General features: G+C 39.2%; 1 protein-coding gene across 1 annotated transcript in view; it reads left to right on the top strand.

Annotated features, from left to right (window-relative positions):
• The window catches only part of LOC134615568 (ovochymase-2-like), a 148,592-nt gene that overhangs the window by 65,055 nt on the left and 58,696 nt on the right, over positions 1-24,841 (top strand). Inside the window, exons 10-13 of the mRNA XM_063460113.1 lie at positions 4,241-4,477; positions 5,348-5,533; positions 6,805-6,914; positions 18,023-18,123. Coding sequence (XP_063316183.1) covers positions 4,241-4,477; positions 5,348-5,533; positions 6,805-6,914; positions 18,023-18,123 — 634 coding nt within the window. The remainder of the gene's footprint in view (positions 1-4,240; positions 4,478-5,347; positions 5,534-6,804; positions 6,915-18,022; positions 18,124-24,841) is intronic.

Below are 24,841 nucleotides of genomic sequence, written 5' to 3' on the forward strand. Positions count from 1 at the left end.
GAGGGGGGGGGGAGAGTAAGAAGAGGGGAGGGAGGGGGGGGGAGAGTAAGAAGAGGGGAGGGAGGGGGGGGGAGTAAGAAGAGGGGAGGGAGGGGGGGGAGAGTAAGGGGAGGGGGGGAGAGTAAGAAGAGGGGAGGGAGGGGGGGGGAGAGTAAGAAGAGGGGAGGGAGGGGGGGGAGTAAGAAGAGGGGAGGGAGGGGGGGGAGTAAGAAGAGGGGAGGGGGGGGAGAGTGAGGGGAGGGGGGGGAGAGTAAGGGGAGGGGGGGGAGAGTAAGGGGAGGGGAGGGAGGGGGGAGAGTAAGAAGAGGGGAGGGAGGGGGGGGAGAGTAAGAAGAGGGGAGGGAGGGGGGGGAGAGTAAGAAGAGGGGAGGGAGGGGGGGAGTAAGAAGAGGGGAGGGAGGGGGGAGTAAGAAGAGGGGAGGGAGGGGGGGAGTAAGAAGAGGGGAGGGAGGGGGGAGAGTAAGAAGAGGGGAGGGGAGGGAGGGGGGAGAGTAAGAAGAGGGGAGGGGAGGGAGGGGGGAGAGTAAGAAGAGGGGAGGGGAGGGAGGGGGGAGAGTAAGAAGAGGGGAGGGGAGGGGAGGGAGGGGGGAGAGTAAGAAGAGGGGAGGGGGAGTGAGGGGAGGGGGGAGTAAGAAGAGGGGCGGGGGGAGTAAGAGGGGCGGGGGGAGTAAGAAGAGGGAAGAGAGGGAGTAAGAAGAGGGGAGGGGGGATAATAAGAGGGGGGAGTAAGAAGAAGGGGAGATAAGAAAAAGAGGGGGGTAAGAAGAAGAAGAAGGGGGGAGTAAGAACAAGAGTGGGGAGTAATTAGAAGAAGGGGGTAAGAATAAGAGGGGGGTAAGAAGAAGAAGGGGGAGTAAGAAGAAGAGGGGGGAGTAAGAAGAAGAGGGGGGAGTAAGAAGAAGAGGGGGGAGTAAAAAGAAGAAGGGGGTAAGAAGAAGAAGGAAGGGGTAAGAAGAAGAAGGGGGAGTAATAAGAAGAAGGGGGTAAGAAGAACAAGGGGGAGTAAGAAGAACACAGGGAGGAGGGAGGGTAAGAAGAACACAGGGGGGGGGGTGAGAACACACAGAGGGAGGAGTGAGAAGAACACAGGGAGGGTGGAGGGGGGATGAGAAGAGCACAGGGAGGGTGGGTGAGTGTGAGAAGAGACCGCTAGGGGAGGGTGGGGGAGAGGAGAGACCACTAAGGGGCAGGGGAGAGCTCTAAGGGACAGAAGGGACAGCTCTATAGGACGGTGGGCAAGACAGGGAGCTCTTTAACACTACGCAAACACACACACACACACACACAATGCATCCCTATACATACACAGAAACACACAATGCATCCCTATACATACACAGAAACACACAATGCATCCCTATACATACACAGAAACAGAACATGCTTCCCTTACACACAGAGAAACACACAATGCATCCATTACACACACACACACAATGCAACCCTTACACACAAAGACAATGCATCATTTGCATAGATACACAGAAACATACACTGCAAACCCTTACACACACATGCAAACACACACACTGTTTTTCTTACATACACACAGAAACACAATGCATCTCTTACACTCAATGCACACACATACAGACACACACCTTGCATCCCTTATGCATACAAACACAGATTCACACAATGCATCCCTCACACACAACCAGAAACACATAATACATCCCTTATACACAAATACACACTGCTTCCACTACACACAAACACACTGCATCACCTGCACAAACTGGTATCCCTATACACTACATACCATAAGCACACATATTAGATAACACATAACACATCCCCTACACACTCCACTCCCTGTGAGCGAGCTCATGGGTGGGTGGAACATATAAGTGGACTTATGAGTGGGCCTTATGGGCATACTCACCGTCAGGCACTGGAGCCCAGACCTTGAGCTGTGTAAGAGGCCCCCAAAAAATGGAGCTGCTTCCAATTCTCCCAGAACGTTGAATTTTGTGACCACAGTTGCAAACAGCCTCCAGAGGTCCTGTTCTACACCAGACCAGTGGAGCCAAACTGCAGCCCATCATCATCCTCATCTAATTGTAAGTAGGCAATCTAGTATATTATTAGTGACACTAATCTATAATTTACCTCACATTAAAGGGACACTATAGCTTAATGAAGTGGTTCTGGTGTCTATAGCTGGTCCCTGCAGGCTTTTTAATGTAAACACACACTGTGTGCAGCACTGGCGTTAGTTCATATGGCAGATCATATGGGTGGGGCATTGTGATGTCACATGGGGGGGGTGGCGCAATGGGCCACTTGACTGGTTTTGCCCCCCAGGCCTAAGGCTGCCAGCCCTCCCCTGTTTAAAATGATGCACTTTATGTACTTATGGGAAAGTAGCATGAAAGATGTGAGTCTTGTAGAACTGTAGAATAGTCAAAAAGTGGTATCAAACAATACAAAGATTCCAGGTGTCTTCAATGATCCAATCTAGCCAGCACTGGGAATGTATTAAATATTTATCCATGGTTGTCCTTATAAAGATTTGTTTGATCATGTCGTGGTCTTCCTTTAACAAAGGAAGGTTAAGAGTAGATCTTCCCTCATTATTTGGCGTTAACCTTTTTCTTTTAATTTCTGTGATTGTTCCATTTTAATTACTTTCACTCACATTGCAATCTATTGCATATTCTCCTTACTTGCATTTCCCTGTGAGATCTATGAAGACTTGCATGTCAAGGTATCCCAAAGGAGCATATTGTTTCTTCTTTGAAAAACCTTTGTAACTCTTAGCTATACATAATTAACCTGCTCAAACCCTGTTATTTCAACTTATGACTTGGAAAATACCTTAATTGTGTTTGCTATAAAAAAGAGACACTTCAGCATCCTTACATGTTAGATGCAACATTTATGTTGGGTTACAGGTCTCAAAGGTAACACATGCCGGAATTCATAGACTAGCAACAGCTGGTCAATATCTGCTGTGTGATTCTTTTTAAGTTTATTTACTCATGTTGGTATGACGTAAATATGTTCTGTAGTACAGGCTGGACTTGGGTTGAAAATAGCACATATGAGATAACATTTACACATATGGATAATTACGTATCTATGGTTTAATACACAAATTACATAACTTCAAGGGTTTTTAAAGAGTGGTAGGTGTGATGTTCTGTACCAAATGTATGTTGTATATGTATTTTCCCTACTTGCAGTACTAGTGATGTAGCAAGGTGAACATTTTGCCCCATATTACTAAGTACAGGCCCTATTTGATGAGTTCAAACCAAACATAAAGTTACCTGCACTATCCCAAATCCCTACGTACATTTAAATAACTGGAGGTGTTTTAGTATCCCTGCAATGACTATTAAAGTGTAAGCTCATCTGCCATGTCAAGGCAAACCTTTTAGGTAAGTCCTACACTAACAATATACCTTGCTTATTTTAGCTATTTGGTAAAATCTCTAATGAGACAGAAACCACTACCCCTAACCCTTAATCGGGTACACATGGTGTGGGCACCAGCACGGTACTAGTTTAGTTAGGAGTGTAGTTAGTTAGTGGGTTTTTTGAAAGTAGTTAAATGTTTCTGCAGGTCTTGCTGCATCTGATCTAATGAGATTTGTTAGATTAGCTTGACTGTTAAAATATAATTGGCCCAATTTTTGTTTATGTTTAAATACCTAAAGCAATTTCACTTGCCGAAAAGTGTCCTCTTTTATAAATTAACCTTGCTACACCGCCTCCCTTCCCTGGCTATTAATCAGACAACTGGACCTGTTACTTCCTAGTTGTTTAGCTCAGTGAAGCTAAACTCAAGAGGCAGCAATTGCTCAGAGCACCTACCTAGCAAAGACATCTCATTAACCTGCACTGGGAAGTCTGTGATTAGACAGCCATAGCAGGTCTGGGCTGAGTAAGAAGGGGAAGGCTTGCAAAGTTCGCAGACAAGAGAACAGCAGCTTTTTCAAGCTGTTTTTAGTTATCCCCTCCCCCTTCCCCTCCCCCCAATGAAAATGACACAATTAAATGCATGCATGTTATCCTTGGAAATATATCTAGTAAATTATGATTTTTTATTTTTTTTATTGTCCAGTGAAATGTTCGTTCAAGGTTTAATGAATTGCTTAAAAATGTTATTGTCACCATTACATGCCACTTAACAAATGTATTCTAAACACAAATGAATTGAATCTTTTAAAAAAAAAAAAAACATTGTTTTGTTACTCTGGTTAATTTTATTTATTTTTTCTTTGCATTTTAGAAATTCAGTCATGTGGCGGGTATTCAAATGAAGAAAGTGGTCTTATAACATCCCCAATGTGGCCGTCTTCTTATGCAGCTAACAGTTTGTGCTTGTGGCATATAGAGGTGCCATCAGGAAAAATGGTGACCCTAAAATTCACTGAGTTTGATGTAGAAGAAGCAGATTTCAGTACTGGATTATGTTACGATCATTTAGCAATTTATGAAGAAACCACTGGCAATGTGGTTAAAAAAGGTAACCTGATAATTAAAAAAATATTTTTAAAAATAAGACAGTTTACTATATATTTTTTTTTTAAAGTAAATTTTTCATAAGAGAGCCTCACTAGTACATACCAGGGAAATAAAAAATGGACAAAAACAACCAGCATAAAAAAATAACAGTATATTCACCAATTGTTCTCTTGTTTTCAGACCAACGCTCGCATTTTAAATGGTTGTACATTTATTATACCATGGTATTGCAATTATAAACATAAAACAAAAAGTACACATTTTGTTGAATTCTCTACATATTAGTTTTTTTTTATTGAATCAATACATGAATTATGGTATAAATATTTTTATATGGCCAAAACCTCTGCCCCTTAATGACATCCAACAGTATAGGTCAGAGGTAGACAACATTCTGCACTACAGATATTGTGAACTACATTTCCACCGATGCTTTGCCAGTATTATTGCTGTAAGAGCATTATGGGAAATGTAGTCCACAACATCTAGAATGCTGAAGGTTGTCTACCCCTGGTCTAGGTTGTATCAAAATCTGGAACCAAATAACAATTCCTATGTCCTGGACTGATGTCAGGAAGGACTATTTTGACCGTTGATGTCTTCTGCACTAAAAAATATAAAATATTTTAAGAAAAATTACCCTTACGCAAGACAATACCGTTTTGAGGTATATAATAAAATAAATCTTAAAAATTGTGTGCAGTATTTTTTTTTCCTTTTCTTATGCACATATGATATTTATGCTTTTTTTTTTGGCAACGATAAGACTTGTATCAGGCGTCTTAGAAGAAATGTTGATATCAATAAAGCAGATATAATATAAACAGTTGCATTAAAAAATAATCTCTTACTCGTGTATTCTTTATTCAAGGTCCTTATTGTGGAACTAATCTTCCAGAAACATTTACATCTCAAGGCAACATCCTTACACTTCGATTTGTCAGTGACCTATTCACACAAGGAAACGGATTCAGAATCTTCTGGTCCACTAATCCATTGACAACTCCTCCCACAGATGCTCCACCTCTACCTAATCCATGGGATGATATTCCAATTGGTACACATTCATTGCAGCAGTTATATATAGCTATATTAGTATGGTACTGTCTAAAATAGATAAATGGATTTCTTTATGGCTACCGGTTAATGTTGGCCACTACAAACAGCTTTGAACACAATCAGTTGTTATGGTCAAGGTGCCAAGCAAGTCCAAAGTTAATGTGTGTGTGTGTGTGTGTGTGTAAGTGTGTATGTGCACACATGGCATTGATAAATTAAACTTTACAACTTTATATAAAGCCTCAACTCTTGGATATTCAAAATATTTTTTTTTAATTCATTAACATCTGGAGACAGAAATAGGGGGAGAATGCAGAAGGTGAACAAGGTCTGACCTGTTTCATATCTGTATGACACTTTATCAAAGTCTTTTTTTATAAAGTATCATGCCATACCCCTTGCAAAGCGCTTGCCCTCTTTCTTTCACCTGCTAATGCTGAATTAATATAAGGATTTTGAACTTTATAATTTTAGCCCTGATGGTTTCATCTTAAATTCTTAGCCAGCTTAAAAAAACAGGACCATTGTGTGTTAACTTATATATTTAATGATTTACATATTTAATTCTATTCTCATTTCAAAGGAACACTATAGGGTCAGGAACACAAAAATTTATTCCTGACCCTATAGTTTTAAAGCCACCATCTAGCCTCCCAGGCCCCCCCTTGCTTCCCTAAATATAGTAAAATCTTACTTGTATTCAACTCTGCAGGTGCCGTCTCTGCCCCTGATTTGCCTGCTTGGCTGACATCATCAAAGGTGATTCTCTGAGCCAATTACAATGCTTTCCCATAGGATTGGCTGAGACTGTCAAGGAGGCAGATCGGGGCAGAACCAGCACAAGCCAAAAACAGCCCTGGCCAATCAGCATGTCCTCATAGAGATGCATTGAATCAATGCATCTCTATCAGGAATGTTCTACGTCCCCATGCAGATAGTGGAGACACTGAATGGCAGTGCTGCACATTTTGCAGGAAGCACCTCTAGTAGCCATATGAGGAGTGGCCATTGGAGTCACCACTAGGCTGTAATGTATGTTTACTGCAAAAGCCTGAAGGGAATGATTCTACATGCAAATACAATATGCTGTAGTTATTCTGGTGACTATAGTGTCCTTTTAATGTATGTATTTTGTCATTGCTATTATGTTTGGTTATAGCCTAAATATCTTGTTTTCCAATTACATGAACAGAGGTTAGGTTAACAAAATACCAGATGTGTTGCTTTTCTTTGTTTCTGTTTGTAAGAAAACAGTGTAATTTCTTGCAGAGTGGCCAAGCAAGTGTGGACAACCAACTAACCCCCCGCAAATTAAATCAAGAATTGTTAATGGCGAGCCAGCCACACCACATACTTGGCCTTGGCAAGTGTCCATGCAGGTAAATGAGCCCAGATGCAGAAACACACAATGCACTCCGATGGTACATTATGGTAATATAATCTGGACTTCTTCTGACCAAGATTAACTGTATGATTTAAGGGAAGGATTAACATTAATATACAGATTAGTGTTACTGCTCTAGAGCAAAAAGCATTTTAATGGCCTGAGTTAAGTGGATCCTACATAACTGAGTGTAATTACTTTCAGCTATTTTTAGTGTTAGAGACTTGAAAACATTTTGCTCAAGGTCATATGCAGTTTATAACACACTATGAATAGAATGGATAAGAGCCAGTCATCGTAGAATCTTAGAATGTTGAACCATAATTTAGATAACTTAAATAATTAATAATATTCTATGAAATGGTGGAATAATTAAATCAACACAATCTATACTGTGGTTCTAGGGTACTAAGTGATGGAAGTAGCAAAATTAAATATATATATATATATATATATACACAAAGCCCTGCCTCCGGCACTCACCATTAATAAACAAATATAACGTACAATACCTGGGTGCTTCCAGCGCCAAATATAAGAAAGTAGTAAACGGAGCACTCCTTAGGGAATTTTTTCAGTCGTGAATTTAATCAATAATCAACGTTTCGACCCTCCTGGGTCTTTATCAAGATTATCTTGGTCATCTTGATAAAAGACCCAGGAGGGTCGAAACGTTGATTATTGATTAAATTCACGATTGAAAAAAATTCCCTAAGGAGTGCTCCGTTTACTACTTTCTTTTTATATATATATATATATATATATATATATGTATATATATATATATATATATATACCGTATATACTCGAGTATAAGATGAGTTTTTCAGCACATTTTTTGTGCTGAAAAACCCCCACTTGTCTTATACTCGAGTGAGTGTCTGTATTATGGCAACTTACATTGCCATAATACAGACCAGGACCGCCGGGCTCATTACAAGCCCGGCGGTCCTGTTGGGGGCTGCAGAGAGCTCTTATTTACCTTTCCTGCAGCTCCTGTCAGCTACCTTCTCTCTCCTCCGGTCCGGTCAGCTCCCCTGTCAGCTCCACTGTAAGTCTTGCGAGAGCCGCAAGAGACCGCGAGAGACCGCGAGACTTACAGTGGGAGCTGACAGGGGAGCTGACCGAACTGGAGGTGAGAGAAGGGAGCTGACAGGAGCTGCAGGAAAGGTAAGTTACAGCTCTCTGCCAGACCCCTCCTACACAGCCATCCACTGGACCACCAGGGAATGAGAGCCCCCCCAGGGCCGGCGCTACCTGTAAGGCGGACTAGGCAGCCGCCTAGGGCGCCCCTTGGGAAGGGGCGCCGCCAGGAGCGCCGGCCCCCCTAATGCTGCAGCCGCCCGAGCGCTCTGTAGAGAGCCTCAGGCGGCTGCAGCTTTGCCCGGGCTGGTGCGTCCATGAGGGCGCACCGCCCGGGCACAGCATGAGGAGAGGGAGGGGGCTGACAGGAGGGAAGCGCTCAGCGCTCCCTCCTGTCACTCCCTCTCTGTAGCGTGACCGAGCGCAGTATAGTCCGCCGGTACAGGGAGCATCTATCTCCTGTACTCGGACGGACTAACAGGAAGTGAACACTGGTGATCACTTCCTGTCAGTCCGCCGGGTACAGGAAACAAAAGCTCCCTGTACCCGCGGACCATGATACAGAGCTCGGCCACGCTACTATAGAGGTAGGGGAGGGTGGGGGGAATAAATAGAGAGGGGGGGGAGATAAATAAATGGAGAGGGAGGGGAGGAGGAGAAATCAATGAAGAGGGAGGGGGGGAGAAATAAATGGAGAGGGGGGGGGAGGAGAAATAAATGGAGAGGGAGGGGAGGAGGAGAAATCAATGAAGAGGGGGGGGGAGAAATAAATGGACAGGGAAGGGGGAGAAATAAATGGACAGGGAGGGGGAGAAATAAATGGACAGGGAGGGGAGGAGGAGAAATCAATGAAGAGGGAGGGGGGGGAGAAATAAATGGACAGGGAGGGGGGAGAAATAAATGGACAGGGAGGGGGGAGAAATAAATGGACAGGGAGGGGGGGAAATAAATGGACGGGGGGGGGAATAAATGGACAGGGGAGGGGGGAATAAATGGACAGGCAGGGTGGGGGGAATAAATGGACAGACAGGGAGGGGGGAATAAATGGACAGACAGGGAAGGGGGAATAAATGGACAGGGAGGGGGGGGATAAATGGACAGGGGGGGGGAAATAAATGGACAGGGAGGGGGGGAAATAAATGGACAGGGAGGGGGTAAATAAATGGACAGGGAGGGGGAGGGAATAAATGGACAGGAGGGGGAGGGAATAAATGGACAGGGAGGGGGGGATAAATGGACGGGGGGATAAATGGACAGGGAGGGGGGGAAATGGACAGGCAGGGTGGGGGAATAAATGGACAGGCAGTGTGGGGGGAATAAATTGAAAGGGGGGGGATAAATTGACAGGGAGGGGAATTGACGGGATTAGGAGGGGGAATGAGAGTGGGGAGGGGAGAAGAGAGTGACAACGGGGGAGACGAGAGTGACAAGGGAGGGGGAGAAGAGAGGGACACGCAGGGGAGAAGAGAGTGACAAGGGAGGAGGGGAGAGAAGAGAGGGACAAGAGGGGGGAGAAGAGAGGGACAAGAGGGGGGAGAAGAGAGGGACATGGGGGGGAGAAGAGAGGGACAAGGGGGGTTGAGAAGAGAGTGACGAGGGAGGGAGAGGGGGAGAAGAGAGTGACAAGGGAGGGGGGAGAGATTGACATCCATCACACACACACAATGCACCCCTTGCACACAGAAAAACACACAATGCATTACACACAGACACACACACACAAGCAATTCAACCCTTACACACAATGCATCCCTTACACACACAGAAACACACAATGCATTCCTTACACACACTCAATGCACCCCTTACAGACGCACACACTGCATCCCGTACATACACAGAAACACTCATTGCAGCCCTTACACATACAAACACAGATTCACACAATGCATTCCTTACACACATATCAGGACATCCCCTACTCCTGTGAACAAACTAATTGGTGGAACATGAAGGTGGACCCTGGGGCCCAGACCTTGAGCTGTGCAAAGGGCCTTAAAAAAAATGGAGCCTTCTTCCTGTTCTCCCAGAACACAAACAGCCTCCAGAGAGCCTGTTCTACACCAGACCAGTGGAGCCAGACTGCAGGTAGAGCCCATCACCATCCTCATCTGATTGTAAGTAGGCAATCTAGTATATTATTCGTGGCACTAATCTCTAATTTACCTCACATTAAAGGGACACTTTAGTCCCCAGAACCACTGCAGCTTAATGTAGTGGTTCTGGTGTCTATAGCCTGTCCCTGCAGGCCTTTTAATGTAAACACGGTGGCACTGCAGCACTTGCGTTAGTTAACATGGGGCATTGTGATGTCATATCGGGGGGGGGATGGGGGGCGGCAAACTTTACTTTTGCCTAGGGCGGCAAAAATCCTTGCACCGGCCCTGAGCCCCCCTCCCCGGGACGAAAAATAAAAAAATAAAAATGTAAATAATAATAAAATTAAAATAATAATAATGATATAAAAAAAAATGCCCCCCCCCCCACCAAGGCTTTGCATCACACACACAAACACACTCGGCATCACACACACAGACTGCACTCATACACACACATACTGCATTCATACACACACACACTGCATTCATACACACACACACTGCACTCATACACACACACACACACACACACACTGCACTCATACACACACACTGCATTCATACATACACACACTGCATTCATACACACACACACACTGCATTATATACACACACACACTGCACTCATACACACACACAGCATTTATTATATACACACACTGTAAATAAATATTCAATTAATATAATTTTGGGGGGATATAATTTTATTTAGAAATTTACCAGTAGCTGCTGCATTTCCCATCCTAGTCTTATACTCAAGTCAATATGTTTTCCCAGTTTTTTGGGGGTAAAATGAGGGGTCTCGACTTATATTCGGGTCGACTTATACTCGAGTATATACGGTATATATATATAAATATATATATATATATATATATTACACAAGATCCAGCACACTCACTCATCCACTAAACAGCAACTTCAAAGTGATAAATTTGAATAGTTTTCTTTTTTTAAAAAAACACCTAATCTAGGCAGAAATAATGAGGGTTTAGTTACATTATATGATCATACATTGCATAAGCCTGCCACAACGTCAATGTACCCCATCTTTGTCAGGTCTTACTCTAACAGCCTAATGTCTGCTCTTATGAGATTAACCACTTACTTGGGGAAAAAATTCCATCTGGGGCTCTCTGCAGTACGAGGCTAAATAGGGCCCAGGGATGAGGTAACTGTGACAGGGAGGGGTGCAAAACCAAGGAGTTGGCTAGACTCCCAAATATATATATATATAAAAATGTTGCACTCACCCGAACATGCATAAATGGGGTGCTGCTGGGGGCCAATTTATACAATACACAAGATCCAGCGTACTCACTCATCCACTAAACAGCAACTTCAATGTTGAATTTTTTTTAAAAAAAAAAACAACTAAGCTAGGCAAAATAATGGGGGTTTAGTTACATTATATGATCATACATTACATAAGCATGCCACAACATCAATGTACCCCGTCTTTGGCAGGTCCTACCCTAACAGCCTAATGTCTGCTCTTATATATGTTGCATGGCCAGTTTTATTCGATTTAATTACGGCTGTGCTTAAGGGAACTTTCCTAGCTAATGTCAAGGTTAACTACCCCAACACACAAAACTGAGGCAACTGGCACCATATATTGAAATAGAATGTATTACCGGACCTTAAAATGGTCTGGTTTAATAAGAGTATACAGAGCCAAGTCAATATCAAAATAATAAGAATGCACTCTCAAGCAAATGAAACAATGGTAGGGCATGAATGTGAGGTCAAAGAGGGCTATTAATAGCCCAAGGTAGGTTACTATTAACATAAGCCATGTCATTTGGCCAATGTGGGTTGGCTGATTATCCACATAGAATGCGAGTCGTAGTGTGCATATAGGGAATTGGCTGGACAGTGTTCTGCATCATCATCGACGCTTGAATAACATGTGACAAAGCCGAAGCATGACAACTCTTTCCTAAAAACGTCCTCTAACTACATAATTCAAATTACATTTGCACCATCTATTTTTTTTTTAAGTCAACGAACACTCTCCTAGTAGCATATCATATCATATCCCAATACATTATTTCATCATGTTACCAATATTGTACAAAGTATAGTAAATTAATTTCCTGTGATCAATGCTTAATAGGTGTGTGTCACCCAAAATTAAATTTAAAGCATATCACAACAAGATAATTAATAGGTATTAAATTAATAGCGAGAAGGTCAACTCCATAAAATAACACATTTGGTACGCAGTGTGACAGGGAAGTTTAGAATAATACAAATATTCAGCAAGATTTAATCTTGCCAAATCATAGAAAACATGAAAGAGAACAAAATAAAAATACACAGTTTAAACTGAAGAAACATTGATTACAATTCAATGCTGTTGCCTTTTTACCAGGTTCATCAAGGATCATACTCTAATACTGGTACACTGATCAAAGTTATTGAGTGGTTATAGCTTGTATATTAAATAGCCTGCTCCTACATTGTGAGTGAGAGTCTCAGACATATATCTGTGTCTTGAAAACTACCTGGTCACCGATTAACTCAGCTATACTAATATACAAAACTACCTGGTCACTGATTAACTCAGCTATACTAATATAAAAAACTACCTGATCACCGATTAACTCTGCTATACTAATATAAAAAACTACCTGATCACCGATTAACTCAGCTATACTAATATAAAAAACTACCTGATCACTGATTAACTCAGCTATACTAATATACAAAACTACCTGATCACTGATTAACTCAGCTATACTAATATAAAAAACTACCTGATCACCGATTAACTTAGCTATACTAATATAAAAAACTACCTGATCACCGATTAACTCAGCTATACTAATATAAAAAACTACCTGGTCACTAGTTAACTCAGCTATACTAATATAAAAAACTACCTGATCACTGATTAACTCAGCTATACTAATATAAAAAACTACCTGGTCACTGATTAACGCAGCTATACTAATATAAAAAACTACCTGGTCACTGATTAACTCAGCTATACTAATAAAAAAACTACCTGGTCACTGATTAACTCAGCTATACTAATATAAAAAACTACCTGGTCACTGATTAACTCAGCTATACTAATATAAAAAAAACTACCTGGTCACCGATTAACTCAGCTATACTAATATAAAAAACTACCTGATCACCGATTAACTCAGCTATACTAATATAAAAAACTACCTGGTCACCGATGAACTCAGCTATACTAATATAAAAAACTACCTGGTCACCGATTAACTCAGCTATACTGATATAAAAAACTACCTGATCACCGATTAACTTAGCTATACTAATATAAAAAACTACCTGATCACCGATTAACTTAGCTATACTAATATAAAAAACTACCTGGTCACTGATTAACTCAGCTACTAATATAAAAATCTACCTGATCACTGATTAACTCAGCTATACTAATATTCAAAACTACCTGATCACCGATTAACTCAGCTATACTAATATAAAAAACTACCTGATCACTGATTAACTCAGCTATACTAATATACAAAACTACCTGATCACTGATTAACTCAGCTATACTAATATAAAAAAATACCTGATCACCGATTAACTTAGCTATACTAATATAAAAAAACTACCTGATCACCGATTAACTCAGCTATACTAATATAAAAAACTACCTGGTCACTGATTAACTCAGCTATACTAATATAAAAAAACTACCTGATCACCGATTAACTCAGCTATACTAATATAAAGAACTACCTGGTCACTGATTAACTCAGCTATACTAATATAAAAAACTACCTGATCACTGATTAACTCAGCTATACTAATATAAAAAACTACCTGATCACTGATTAACTCAGCTATACTAATATACAAAACTACCTGATCACTGATTAACTCAGCTATACTAATATAAGAAACTACCTGATCACCTATTAACTCAGCTATACTAATATAAAAAACTACCTGATCACGATTAACTCAGCTATACTAATATAAAAAACTACCTGGTCACCGATTAACTCAGCTATACTAATATAAAAAAACTACCTGGTCACTGATTAACTACCTGGTCACTGATTAACTCAGCTATACTAATATATAAAAAAACTACCTGGTCACTGATTAACTCAGCTATACTAATATAAAAAACTACCTGGTCACCGATTAACTCAGCTATACTAATATAAAAAAACTACCTGGTCACTGATTAACTCAGCATTACTAATATAAAAAACTACCTGGTCACCGATTAACTCAGCTATACTAATATAAAAAACTACCTGGTCACCGATTAACTCAGCTATACTAATATAAAAAACTACCTGATCACTGATTAACTCAGCTATACTAATATAAAAAACTACCTGGTCACTGATTAACTCAGCTATACTAATATAAAAAACTACCTGGTCACTGATTAACTCAGCTATACTAATATAAAAAACTACCTGGTCACTGATTAACTCAGCTATACTAATATAAAAAACTACCTGGTCACTGATTAACTCAGCTATACTAATATAAAAAACTACCTGGTCACTGATTAACTCAGCTATACTAATATAAAAAACTACCTGGTCACCGATTAACTCAGCTATACTAATATAAAAAACTACCTGGTCACTGATTAACTCAGCTATACTAATATAAAAAACTACCTGATCACTGATTAACTCAGCTATACTAATATAAAAAACTACCTGGTCACTGATTAACTCAGCTATACTAATATAAAAAACTACCTGGTCACTGATTAACTCAGCTATACTAATATAAAAAAAACTACCTGGTCACCGATTAACTCAGCTATACTAATATAAAAAACTACCTGATCACCGATTAACTCAGCTATACTAATATAAAAAACTACCTGGTCACCGATGAACTCAGCTATACTAATATAAAAAACTACCTGGTCACTGATTAACTCAGCAATACTAATATAAAAACTACCTGGTCACTGATTAACTCAGCTATACTAATATAAAAAACTACCTGGTCACTGATTAACTCAGCTACTAATATAAAAATCTACCTGATCACTGATTAACTCAGCTATACTAATATAAAAAACTACCTGGTCACTGATTAACTCAGCTATTCTAATATAAAAAACTACCTGGTCACCGATTAACTCAGCTATACTAATATAAAAAACTACCTGGTCACTGATTAACTCAGCTATACTAATATAAAAAACTACATGATCACTGATTAACTCAGCTATACTAATATAAAAAACTACCTGGTCACTGATTAACTCAGCTATACTAATATAAAAAACTACCTGGTCACTGATTAACTCAACTATACTAATATAAAAAAAACTACCTGGTCACCGATTAACTCAGCTATACTAATATAAAAAACTACCTGATCACCGATTAACTCAGCTATACTAATATAAAAAACGACCTGGTCACCGATGAACTCAGCTATACTAATATAAAAAACTACCTGGTCACTGATTAACTCAGCAATACTAATATAAAAACTACCTGGTCACTGATTAACTCAGCTATACTAATATAAAAAACTACCTGGTCACTGATTAACTCAGCTACTAATATAAAAATCTACCTGATCACTGATTAACTCAGCTATACTAATATTAAAAACTACCTGATCACCGATTAACTCAGCTATACTAATATAAAAAACTACCTGGTCACTGATTAACTCAGCTATACTAATATAAAAAACTACCTGGTCACTGATTAACTCAGCTATACTAATATAAAAAACTACCTGGTCACCGATTAACTCAGCTATACTAATATAAAAAACTACCTGGTCACCGATTAACTCAGCTATACTAATATAAAAAACTACCTGATCACTGATTAACTCAGCTATACTAATATAAAAAACTACCTGGTCACTGATTAACTCAGCTATACTAATATAAAAAACTACCTGGTCACTGATTAACTCAACTATACTAATATAAAAAAAACTACCTGGTCACCGATTAACTCAGCTATACTAATATAAAAAACTACCTGATCACCGATTAACTCAGCTATACTAATATAAAAAACTACCTGGTCACCGATGAACTCAGCTATACTAATATAAAAAACTACCTGGTCACTGATTAACTCAGCAATACTAATATAAAAACTACCTGGTCACTGATTAACTCAGCTATACTAATATAAAAAACTACCTGGTCACTGATTAACTCAGCTACTAATATAAAAATCTACCTGATCACTGATTAACTCAGCTATACTAATATTAAAAACTACCTGATCACCGATTAACTCAGCTATACTAATATAAACAATTACCTGATCACTGATTAACTCAGCTATACTAATATAAAAAAAACTACTTGGTCACTGATTACCTCAGCTATACTAATGTAAAAAAACTACCTGATCACTGATTAACTCAGCTATACTAATTTAAAAAAAACTACCTGGTCACCGATTAACTCAGCTATACTAATATGAAAAAGTACCTGGTCACCGATTAACTCAGCTATACTAATATAAAAAAAACTACCTGGTCACTGATTAACTCAGCTATACTAATAAAAAAACTACCTGGTCACTGATTAACTCAGCTATACTAATATAAAAAACTACCTGGTCACTGATTAACTCAGCTATACTAATATAAAAAACTACCTGGTCACTGATTAACTCAGCTATACTAATATAAAAAATTACCTGATCACTGATTAACTCAGCTATACTAATATAAAAAACTACCTGGTCACTGATTAACTCAGCTATACTAATATAAAAAATTACCTGATCACTGATTAACTCAGCTATACTAACATAAAAAACTACCTGGTCACTGATTAACTCAGCTTTACTAATATCAAAAACTACCTGGTCACTGATTAACTCAGCAATACTAATATAAAAACTACCTGGTCACTGATTAACTCAGCTACTAATATAAAAGTCTACCTGATCACTGATTAACTCAGCTATACTAAAATAAACAATTACCTGATCACTGATTAACTCAGCTATACTAATATAAAAAAACTACTTGGCCACTGATTACCTCAGCTATACTAATATAAAAAAACTACCTGATCACCGATTAACTCAGCTATACTAAAATAAACAATTACCTGATCACTGATTAACTCAGCTATACTAATATAAAAAAACTACTTGGCCACTGATTACCTCAGCTATACTAATATAAAAAAACTACCTGATCACTGATTAACTCAGCTATACTAATTTAAAAAAAACTACCTGGTCACCGATTAACTCAGCTATACTAATATGAAAAAGTACCTGGTCACCGATTAACTCAGCTATACTAATATAAAAAAAAAACTACCTGGTCACTGATTAACTCAGCTATACTAATAAAAATACTACTTGGTCACTGATTAACTCAGCTATACTAATATAAAAAACTACCTGGTCACTGATTAACTCAGCTATACTAATATAAAAAACCACCTGGTCACTGATTAACTCAGCTATACTAATATAAAAAATTACCTGATCACTGATTAACTCAGCTATACTAACATAAAAAACTACCTGATCACTGATTAACTCAGCTATACTAATATAAAAAACTACCTGATCACTGATTAACTCAGCTATACTAACATAAAAAACTACCTGGTCACTGATTAACTCAGCTTTACTAACATAAAAATCTACCTGGTCACTGATTAACTCAGCATACTCCTTATGAACTACAATTGGATAACTGTAGTTCATAAGGAGAGATTGATCAACAATTCTCTAGGGAAGTAGAGACTAATAATGAGATCTTCATTAGTACCTACAGATCACAATTTTATTTTTCCAGCCAGATATTGGAAGGTGTTATTGAACAACATTTAAAGAGAAATACGTTGGATACACATTCTCTGACATGTAAATCCACTACAGATTACGTTTGTGTGTTTTGTTTGTTTTAATTGAAATTGTGAGCAAGTTGTTTCTATTGATAGGTTTGGCCGAGTTCTCGAAATGAAACCATTTATTTTCATACTTGTGGAGGAACCCTCATCCACAAGAACTGGGTTCTCACTGCAGCCCACTGCTTTATCAAGTAAGTTAAGAAAAATATTATGATTTCATTATTTAAGTATGTGAGTGTATAAAAAGGGGCTTTAATTCTCGGTATGGAATCAATGCCCCTTTTTTGTAAATCAATGGTAAGACCACCATCTTGAATATAATGTGTAATTTTGGGCACATGTTCTAAAGAAGAATACTATGGCATTTTAGTTATGAAAACAAATCTAAATCTGTTTAGTTTAGATAAAAATGGCACCTCTGAGGGGATATGATAGATTTATACAAATATATTCAGAGACAATACAAACCATTGTATGGAAATCTATTGAAAAACAGGACTATACATACGACATGAGGTCACATATTTAGACTGGAAGAAAGGAGATTTTGTCTAAGGCAAAGGAAAGGTTGTTTTTTTTTACAGTAAAACAATGAGGATGTGTAATTCTCTGTCTGAATAGGTGTTATTAGAGTCTGTACAGATGTTTAAACAGAAACTGGGTGAATACTTGCAAAAACAAAAGATTCTGCTACATAATTTTTAATTTGTGTGGTAATAGCTTTTTGATCCAAGGAGAGATCTGACTGCCATTCTGGGGTCAAGAAGGAGTTTTTTTTTCCTAGTTTGTTGCAAAATTAGAAAGAACTTTAAACTGCCTTTTTTGCCTTCTTTTGTATCAACAGCAAAAACAGATGTAAGGAAGGCTGAACTTGATGGATGCATATTTATTTTCAGCCTATGTAACTATATTTGAATTTTGTTTGTGTGTGCTATTTCACTATTTTGGCTTAATTTTTGTTAAATATACCATGACATGGTGTATGTCATGTCTTGTTGTTCATCTGGTGTTTGTTACTTAATTTTCAGACTGATAAGGAACAAATGATTGTTTTTATGTCCTGATATGTAAAACCATAAAATTCAAAGAGGGTGCACTTTCTTTTTCCCATGACTATACAGATATAAATATATATATATATATATATAAATCATATTTTTAGGAATGTAAGACTCAGTTTGCCCTTCCGTCGGGAACTCCTTCGTACAAGCCAGGTTACCGCATCAACACTCTGTATCGTCACAAATTCAGGGTTCACAATAAAAGCTTGCACCTGGCAGAGGTGCAAGCTCACTCCTCATAGTACCACTGAGCCACCATGGATTTGTAGGATCAGCTTTATGCCACAAGACCACCAGTGCCCCACTCCCTGGTCAGAGGCAAGAGGTAGGAAGGGGGAACTAACATATGAAATAAAAATGGGATTATAAAAAAAATGATATGTAATTAAAAATAATAAACATACAAGGTCCAGCAAACTCGCTTATTCACTAAACAACAATTTGAAGTTTTACAGAATGTAATAGTTTTATTTAAAAACATCTCATCTAGGCAGAAATAATGGGGGTTTAGTTACAGTATATGATCATACATTGCATAAGCCTGTCACAACAGCATATACTGCATTCTTGGCAGGTTTATTAAAAATAATAAAATAATGATAAATTATAAAATAATTAGAAATCTAAAATATAAATCTGCTCTTCTCACTCCCAGACAGATCACAGCCACTATCCCACCTGAAACACATACACACATATAACATTAAAATAGTATGTGAACATTTGGATTTATGGTTTTATTAGTTAAAACAGGTTGTATTTGTTGATTACTGTAACTTAGATGAACAACAAGCCACATTTTAAGACCAGCTTAAACATAAATATAGCAGTTTCTAAAGGGTTTATACTATTATATATAAGAAATTGGACATGGTTTTTTGTCAGAATTTCCGCTATTCCTTCATTTGTCTAAAAGAATTGAAATCCAAAAATAAATCACAACAAATGAAACAAAGACCATTTGTTTGGTTTACTACAAGGGGGGAGTCACCGGCTCGCAGCTCCTTCCTTGTTTAAAAAATAGAAGTGGCGGGAGTTGTGCTCACCTGTTTCTACTAAATCCCCACATGCCCCTCTTACACCATGAAGATCTTTATGACCCCCATATTAGTATAAGGGAGGTCAAATCCTCTCTTCTGACCCAACCGCTGTGCCGCGTTTATGGTGGTGACTACTAAACAGCAAGCAGCCACTGGCTGCTCACCTTCATAAGAAAATACTAGCGACTGGGCAGCTATTGCTATAATTGCTCTGTGGAACCACCTATGGATACCAATTTTTCTATACTCATGCTCATAAAATCACAGTTGAACATGTCAAATGCTTTTTCAACATCAACCAACAAGGTCAAAACTGGTATCTTAGTCTTAGATGGAGAATCCAGAAAATTATTTATACATTTGATATTAAATGTAGAGGATCTACCAGGGATGAAAGTCATTTGATCTCGGTGGACAACAGTATCTCGAGTTGGTTTTACTGTGGGACAAAATTAACGAAAAAAGTTTAGTGTTTAACATTGATAAGAAAGATAGGCCTATAGTTGCTGACCATAGTTGTCTGTTTCCTCTGTGTAATTATAGGGAGAATATTAGCTCTTATCATCTCGGGAGGGGAAAAACCCTCTTGAACAGCATTATTAAAAGTATCAGCCAGATGACGACTTAATAGAAACTTGAATGTTCTGTAAAATATATTGCTAAATTCATCAGGTTCTGGGATTTTATATCTGACCACTTAGAAATCACTTCCTCTACCTCCTCTGATGTAATTTATGAATTCAAGGAATCTCTTTGCGGTTCTAAGATTTTTTGGTAAATAAATAAATACAATTATAAAAGAAAAACAAGGGGAAATACTTCCCCTTGGATAAATGGGAAGGAAAAACAGTGGTCTAGAGAAAAAGGGGGGATATCCACTAAACGACTGATAAAACAACCCACACCTTAGGTTGAATAAATAAACAATAAAAGATAGAAATCAAATAGAAAAACTAATTGCTCAAACCAGGAGTGGATACCAACACCCAAAGGATACTAAATATATTATCAAAAAGAGAAGAGAAAGGTGAACTTGTAACAATACACAGTAACACTCTCCATAAGCAGATAAGAGCAGACAGTAGAATAAAAGTATCAGTGTCTCAATAAATTAATAAATGAATAAATGAATAAACACTGTATCAGTGCAAATAGAAATTGTCCACAGTCCTAATTCAGATATTTATGATCAGTCCAAAAAATGTCCTTATTCATGTAAGTTCTTATATGTAAAGACTGGCTGGTATACCCTCTATACAAACAGCAGGGAAACTGGCCAATATGAGCTAGATATGCTCTAGTACCAGACTAATATAGCCATTGCTAGTAGTGTGATACTTAAAAGGAAAAGGGAATATTGTTTATGTAGAAATGTGAGTTAAACAATTCTACATCTAATGTCAATAATAAATCCTGAAGATTTAATCTTCTAATATCAATCGTTGAACTGTGCAATATAAAGTTCAAAAGCGGGGGCGGAGCTTAGCTTCCTAGCAGGGTGGACGTGCTCCACGAGTGCTCCTGCTCACCGACGACTAAAACAGGGGATAAACCCCGATCCATCGCTCACTCACTGCTGGGAAGGAGCTTACTGAGTGGGGGAGGCCCAGGGAATCGTTTTGATGTCAGACACACACCCGTACTCCATCGGGTCCCTACAATCCCGGCCTGAGGCCTAACCGCGACCGAGCCAGGGAGAGGCGGCCGCTCTCCTGGATGGTAACCTCGCAGGTGATACCCACACAGCACTCACCTCCAACCCCCCCCCCTCTGGACCGGCGGGGGTCATCCCGGTCCCGGCTGGGGATGCCCACCCCCACATCACGACCAACACGAGAGATAACGACTGAAACGAGGAGAAGCTACTAGACCCCTGGTCAAGATGGCGGCACAAGCACGGTCTCACAGAAACCGCATACTCCACACGCCACCCCAGCACATAGGGGTGTTCTTTGACAAGATATGTGCCAGCCTGTGGACTACGCTACACACTCAGAGACCGGCCTACATGAGGGCGATACGGGAGGTGGCAGCGTGGATTCGCCCGGCAACACGACGCCATTTTGGCGGGAATCCCCCTCCACGCAAACACAAGCGAGGTAAAGCCCAATTAAAGCGACGGCTCCAGCACCCGAGCCGATTGTTGCCAGCCAAGCCCCTGAACCAGCAGACCGGCACACCCCGGACCGTCTATCGGTCACCACTCTCATTCCGGCAGGCAGGGGCGGAAAGAAGGCATATGATTAAACTCACAGACCCCCGGGACTTCTACTCCCATAATCACAATTTGGACGCTCTAGGATCCAACAGCCCACAGCATCCTGCCTCACCTCGGGTCCCCATCACAGATGACCGGATTAACAGCACTATGAGCCAGCGGCAAAGCGACTACACTCCCCTCCATAGACTGGGCATCGGTTGAGCGGGAGGAAAGACCCGGACCGCCTGCTGGCCGGCTCCGGTGATGATGCCGACATAGACGACCCTGCAAAACACACTTAACCTGGTGGACGCGTAAAAAGAGCTGACTTTTATAATTTTGCATTAATTTTATAACACTGCAACAGCTTATCATTTTGTTTACACACGAGTCAATTTCAGTCGAGGCCTGCTACCTCACATGTATTATCATAGGCGCTCAACTAGTTCTCGATCTCTTTTGTGGGTGCTGTTTGCGGTCTTAGACTGCCCTTACCACATACCATGGCACTGCAAGCGATGGTTTGGGCATTGAGACCCGTCATATGATGTATAAAGCGAGAGTGCAAGGTTGCACGCAGTATGTATAGTGCAGCCTGGAATACCTGACATAAATAACCATGCATAGTCTACATTATGAGCTTAACCGAATATTAGCTTGTGACAATTCAGTGCCTAGAAAATGGCTAGGGTAGAGTGCACCACCTATTAACTCGCTGCTTTGTCTTTCCTGCAGTCATGTACAAAACACAACGATGAAAACCCTATGATATTGTGTCCATAATTGCAGTACTTCAACTCTGTGTCTCTCCTATGTCTCTGCCTGCTAATGTTAAAAACCAGTTATTCTTCAGTTCAAAAATTCAACTACTAGTATTGTCTAACTACCTAATCTCAATGTCAGTATGTGTCCGGATCCTCAATGCTTTATGTTGCCTGTTACACTGACATAAGCTGTAGTTTAACCCTGAACCAAGCATGACACGTATAACAAAAAATGTGCAGATGTAACCTATGTCGATTAATGGCTGGCACCTGCTGTTGTGGCAGTACCGGCATGTTTGTAATCACTATGCACGCCAAAATAAAGAATTAAAAAAAAAAAAAAAAAAAAAGTTCAAAAGCAGGAAATTCCTCTTATGAAGAGACTTTATTGTGCAGAAAGCATACGTATTAAAATAGAATAAAAAGTATATGCAATAGTTCACAGATAGCATAAAAAAGGGGGAACCTTCCTTCGGTGTCTTCCTCCCAGCAGCCTGGATACTCTAGAAATGCTGCCTCGTCAGAGCCGGCTTCAGAGGCAGCTTCCGAGTCCTCGTTGACAGCAGCTTGTCGGGGAGATTCACCGCGTGCGTTCCACTTCGCTTCAATATGCGTTCCACTGTGAGTGTGTGAATAGATTCAGCCTTACGCGTTTCGTGACGTCCTGTCACTTCATCAGAGGAATGCATCTATCTTGTGCTGATGGATTTATATACCCATCTGGCAGTGTTAACCTTCCCTGGGGTTAACCCTTTCATTACTTTATGACTATTAACCCCTACATGCCATGGGTAATGGAACACATATATATGGTCTAACTAAAAAAAACACAATATACATTTAATGGTTATAATAAAATTTAATACTTGTAATAAAATCATCATGATTTAAAATACAATCAAATGAATAATAAAAAAAGGAAGAACTGAGAAATATAAAGTGCAAATGTGAAATAAAATAGGTGATAAAACCACAGTAAGTCAGTAGAAGAATATAATACAATTAGCTCTGCATAAGGAACAATAAATTGATAATAAAAAATACATATCACCCTACATGATCACATCTCAATAGAATGAAAAATCTCATATAAAAGAATCTCATACTTTAAAAACAGCAACCTATAAGGGACATCATATAAAATTTAAAGGAACAGCATACAGTCCTTCTAGAAAATGAGAAATTATAAAAAAATGTTAAATAGTTATTATAAGTAAGATCACATTATAAGTGAGATCACATATATATCCAGGCAAATGTTTCCTCACGTGGTTAGATTCTATGTAATCATAAATCAAATCACCTTTCCAAATGAAAATGCAGTCATCTATATACCTCTGCCATAGGACCAGGTTTGCGGTGGAAAACCTGATTTATGATTACATAGAATCTAACCACGTGTTAAGACCAAAAAAGACAAAGTAAAATGTGGGGGGGAAAATATATGTAGCTATTCTCGATTGATATTAGAAGATTAAATCTTCAGGATTTATTATTGACAATAGATGTAGAATTGTTTAACTCACATTTCTACATAAATAATATTCCCTTTTCCTTTTAAGTATCACACTACTAGCAATGGCTATATTAGTCTGGTACTAGAGCATATCTAGCTCATATTGGCCAGTTCCCCTGCTGTTTGTATAGAGGGTATACCAGCCAGTCTTTACATATATGAGCTTACATGAATAAGGACATTTTTTGGACTGATCATAAATATCTGAATTAGGACTGTGGACAATTTCTATTTGCACTGATACAGTGTTTATTCATTTATTGAGACACAGATTCTTTTATTCTACTGTCTGCTCTTATCTGCTTATGGAGAGTGTTACTGTGTATTG

This window comes from Pelobates fuscus, chromosome 6, assembly GCF_036172605.1.
Source record: "Pelobates fuscus isolate aPelFus1 chromosome 6, aPelFus1.pri, whole genome shotgun sequence".
Taxonomy (NCBI): domain Eukaryota; kingdom Metazoa; phylum Chordata; class Amphibia; order Anura; family Pelobatidae; genus Pelobates; species Pelobates fuscus.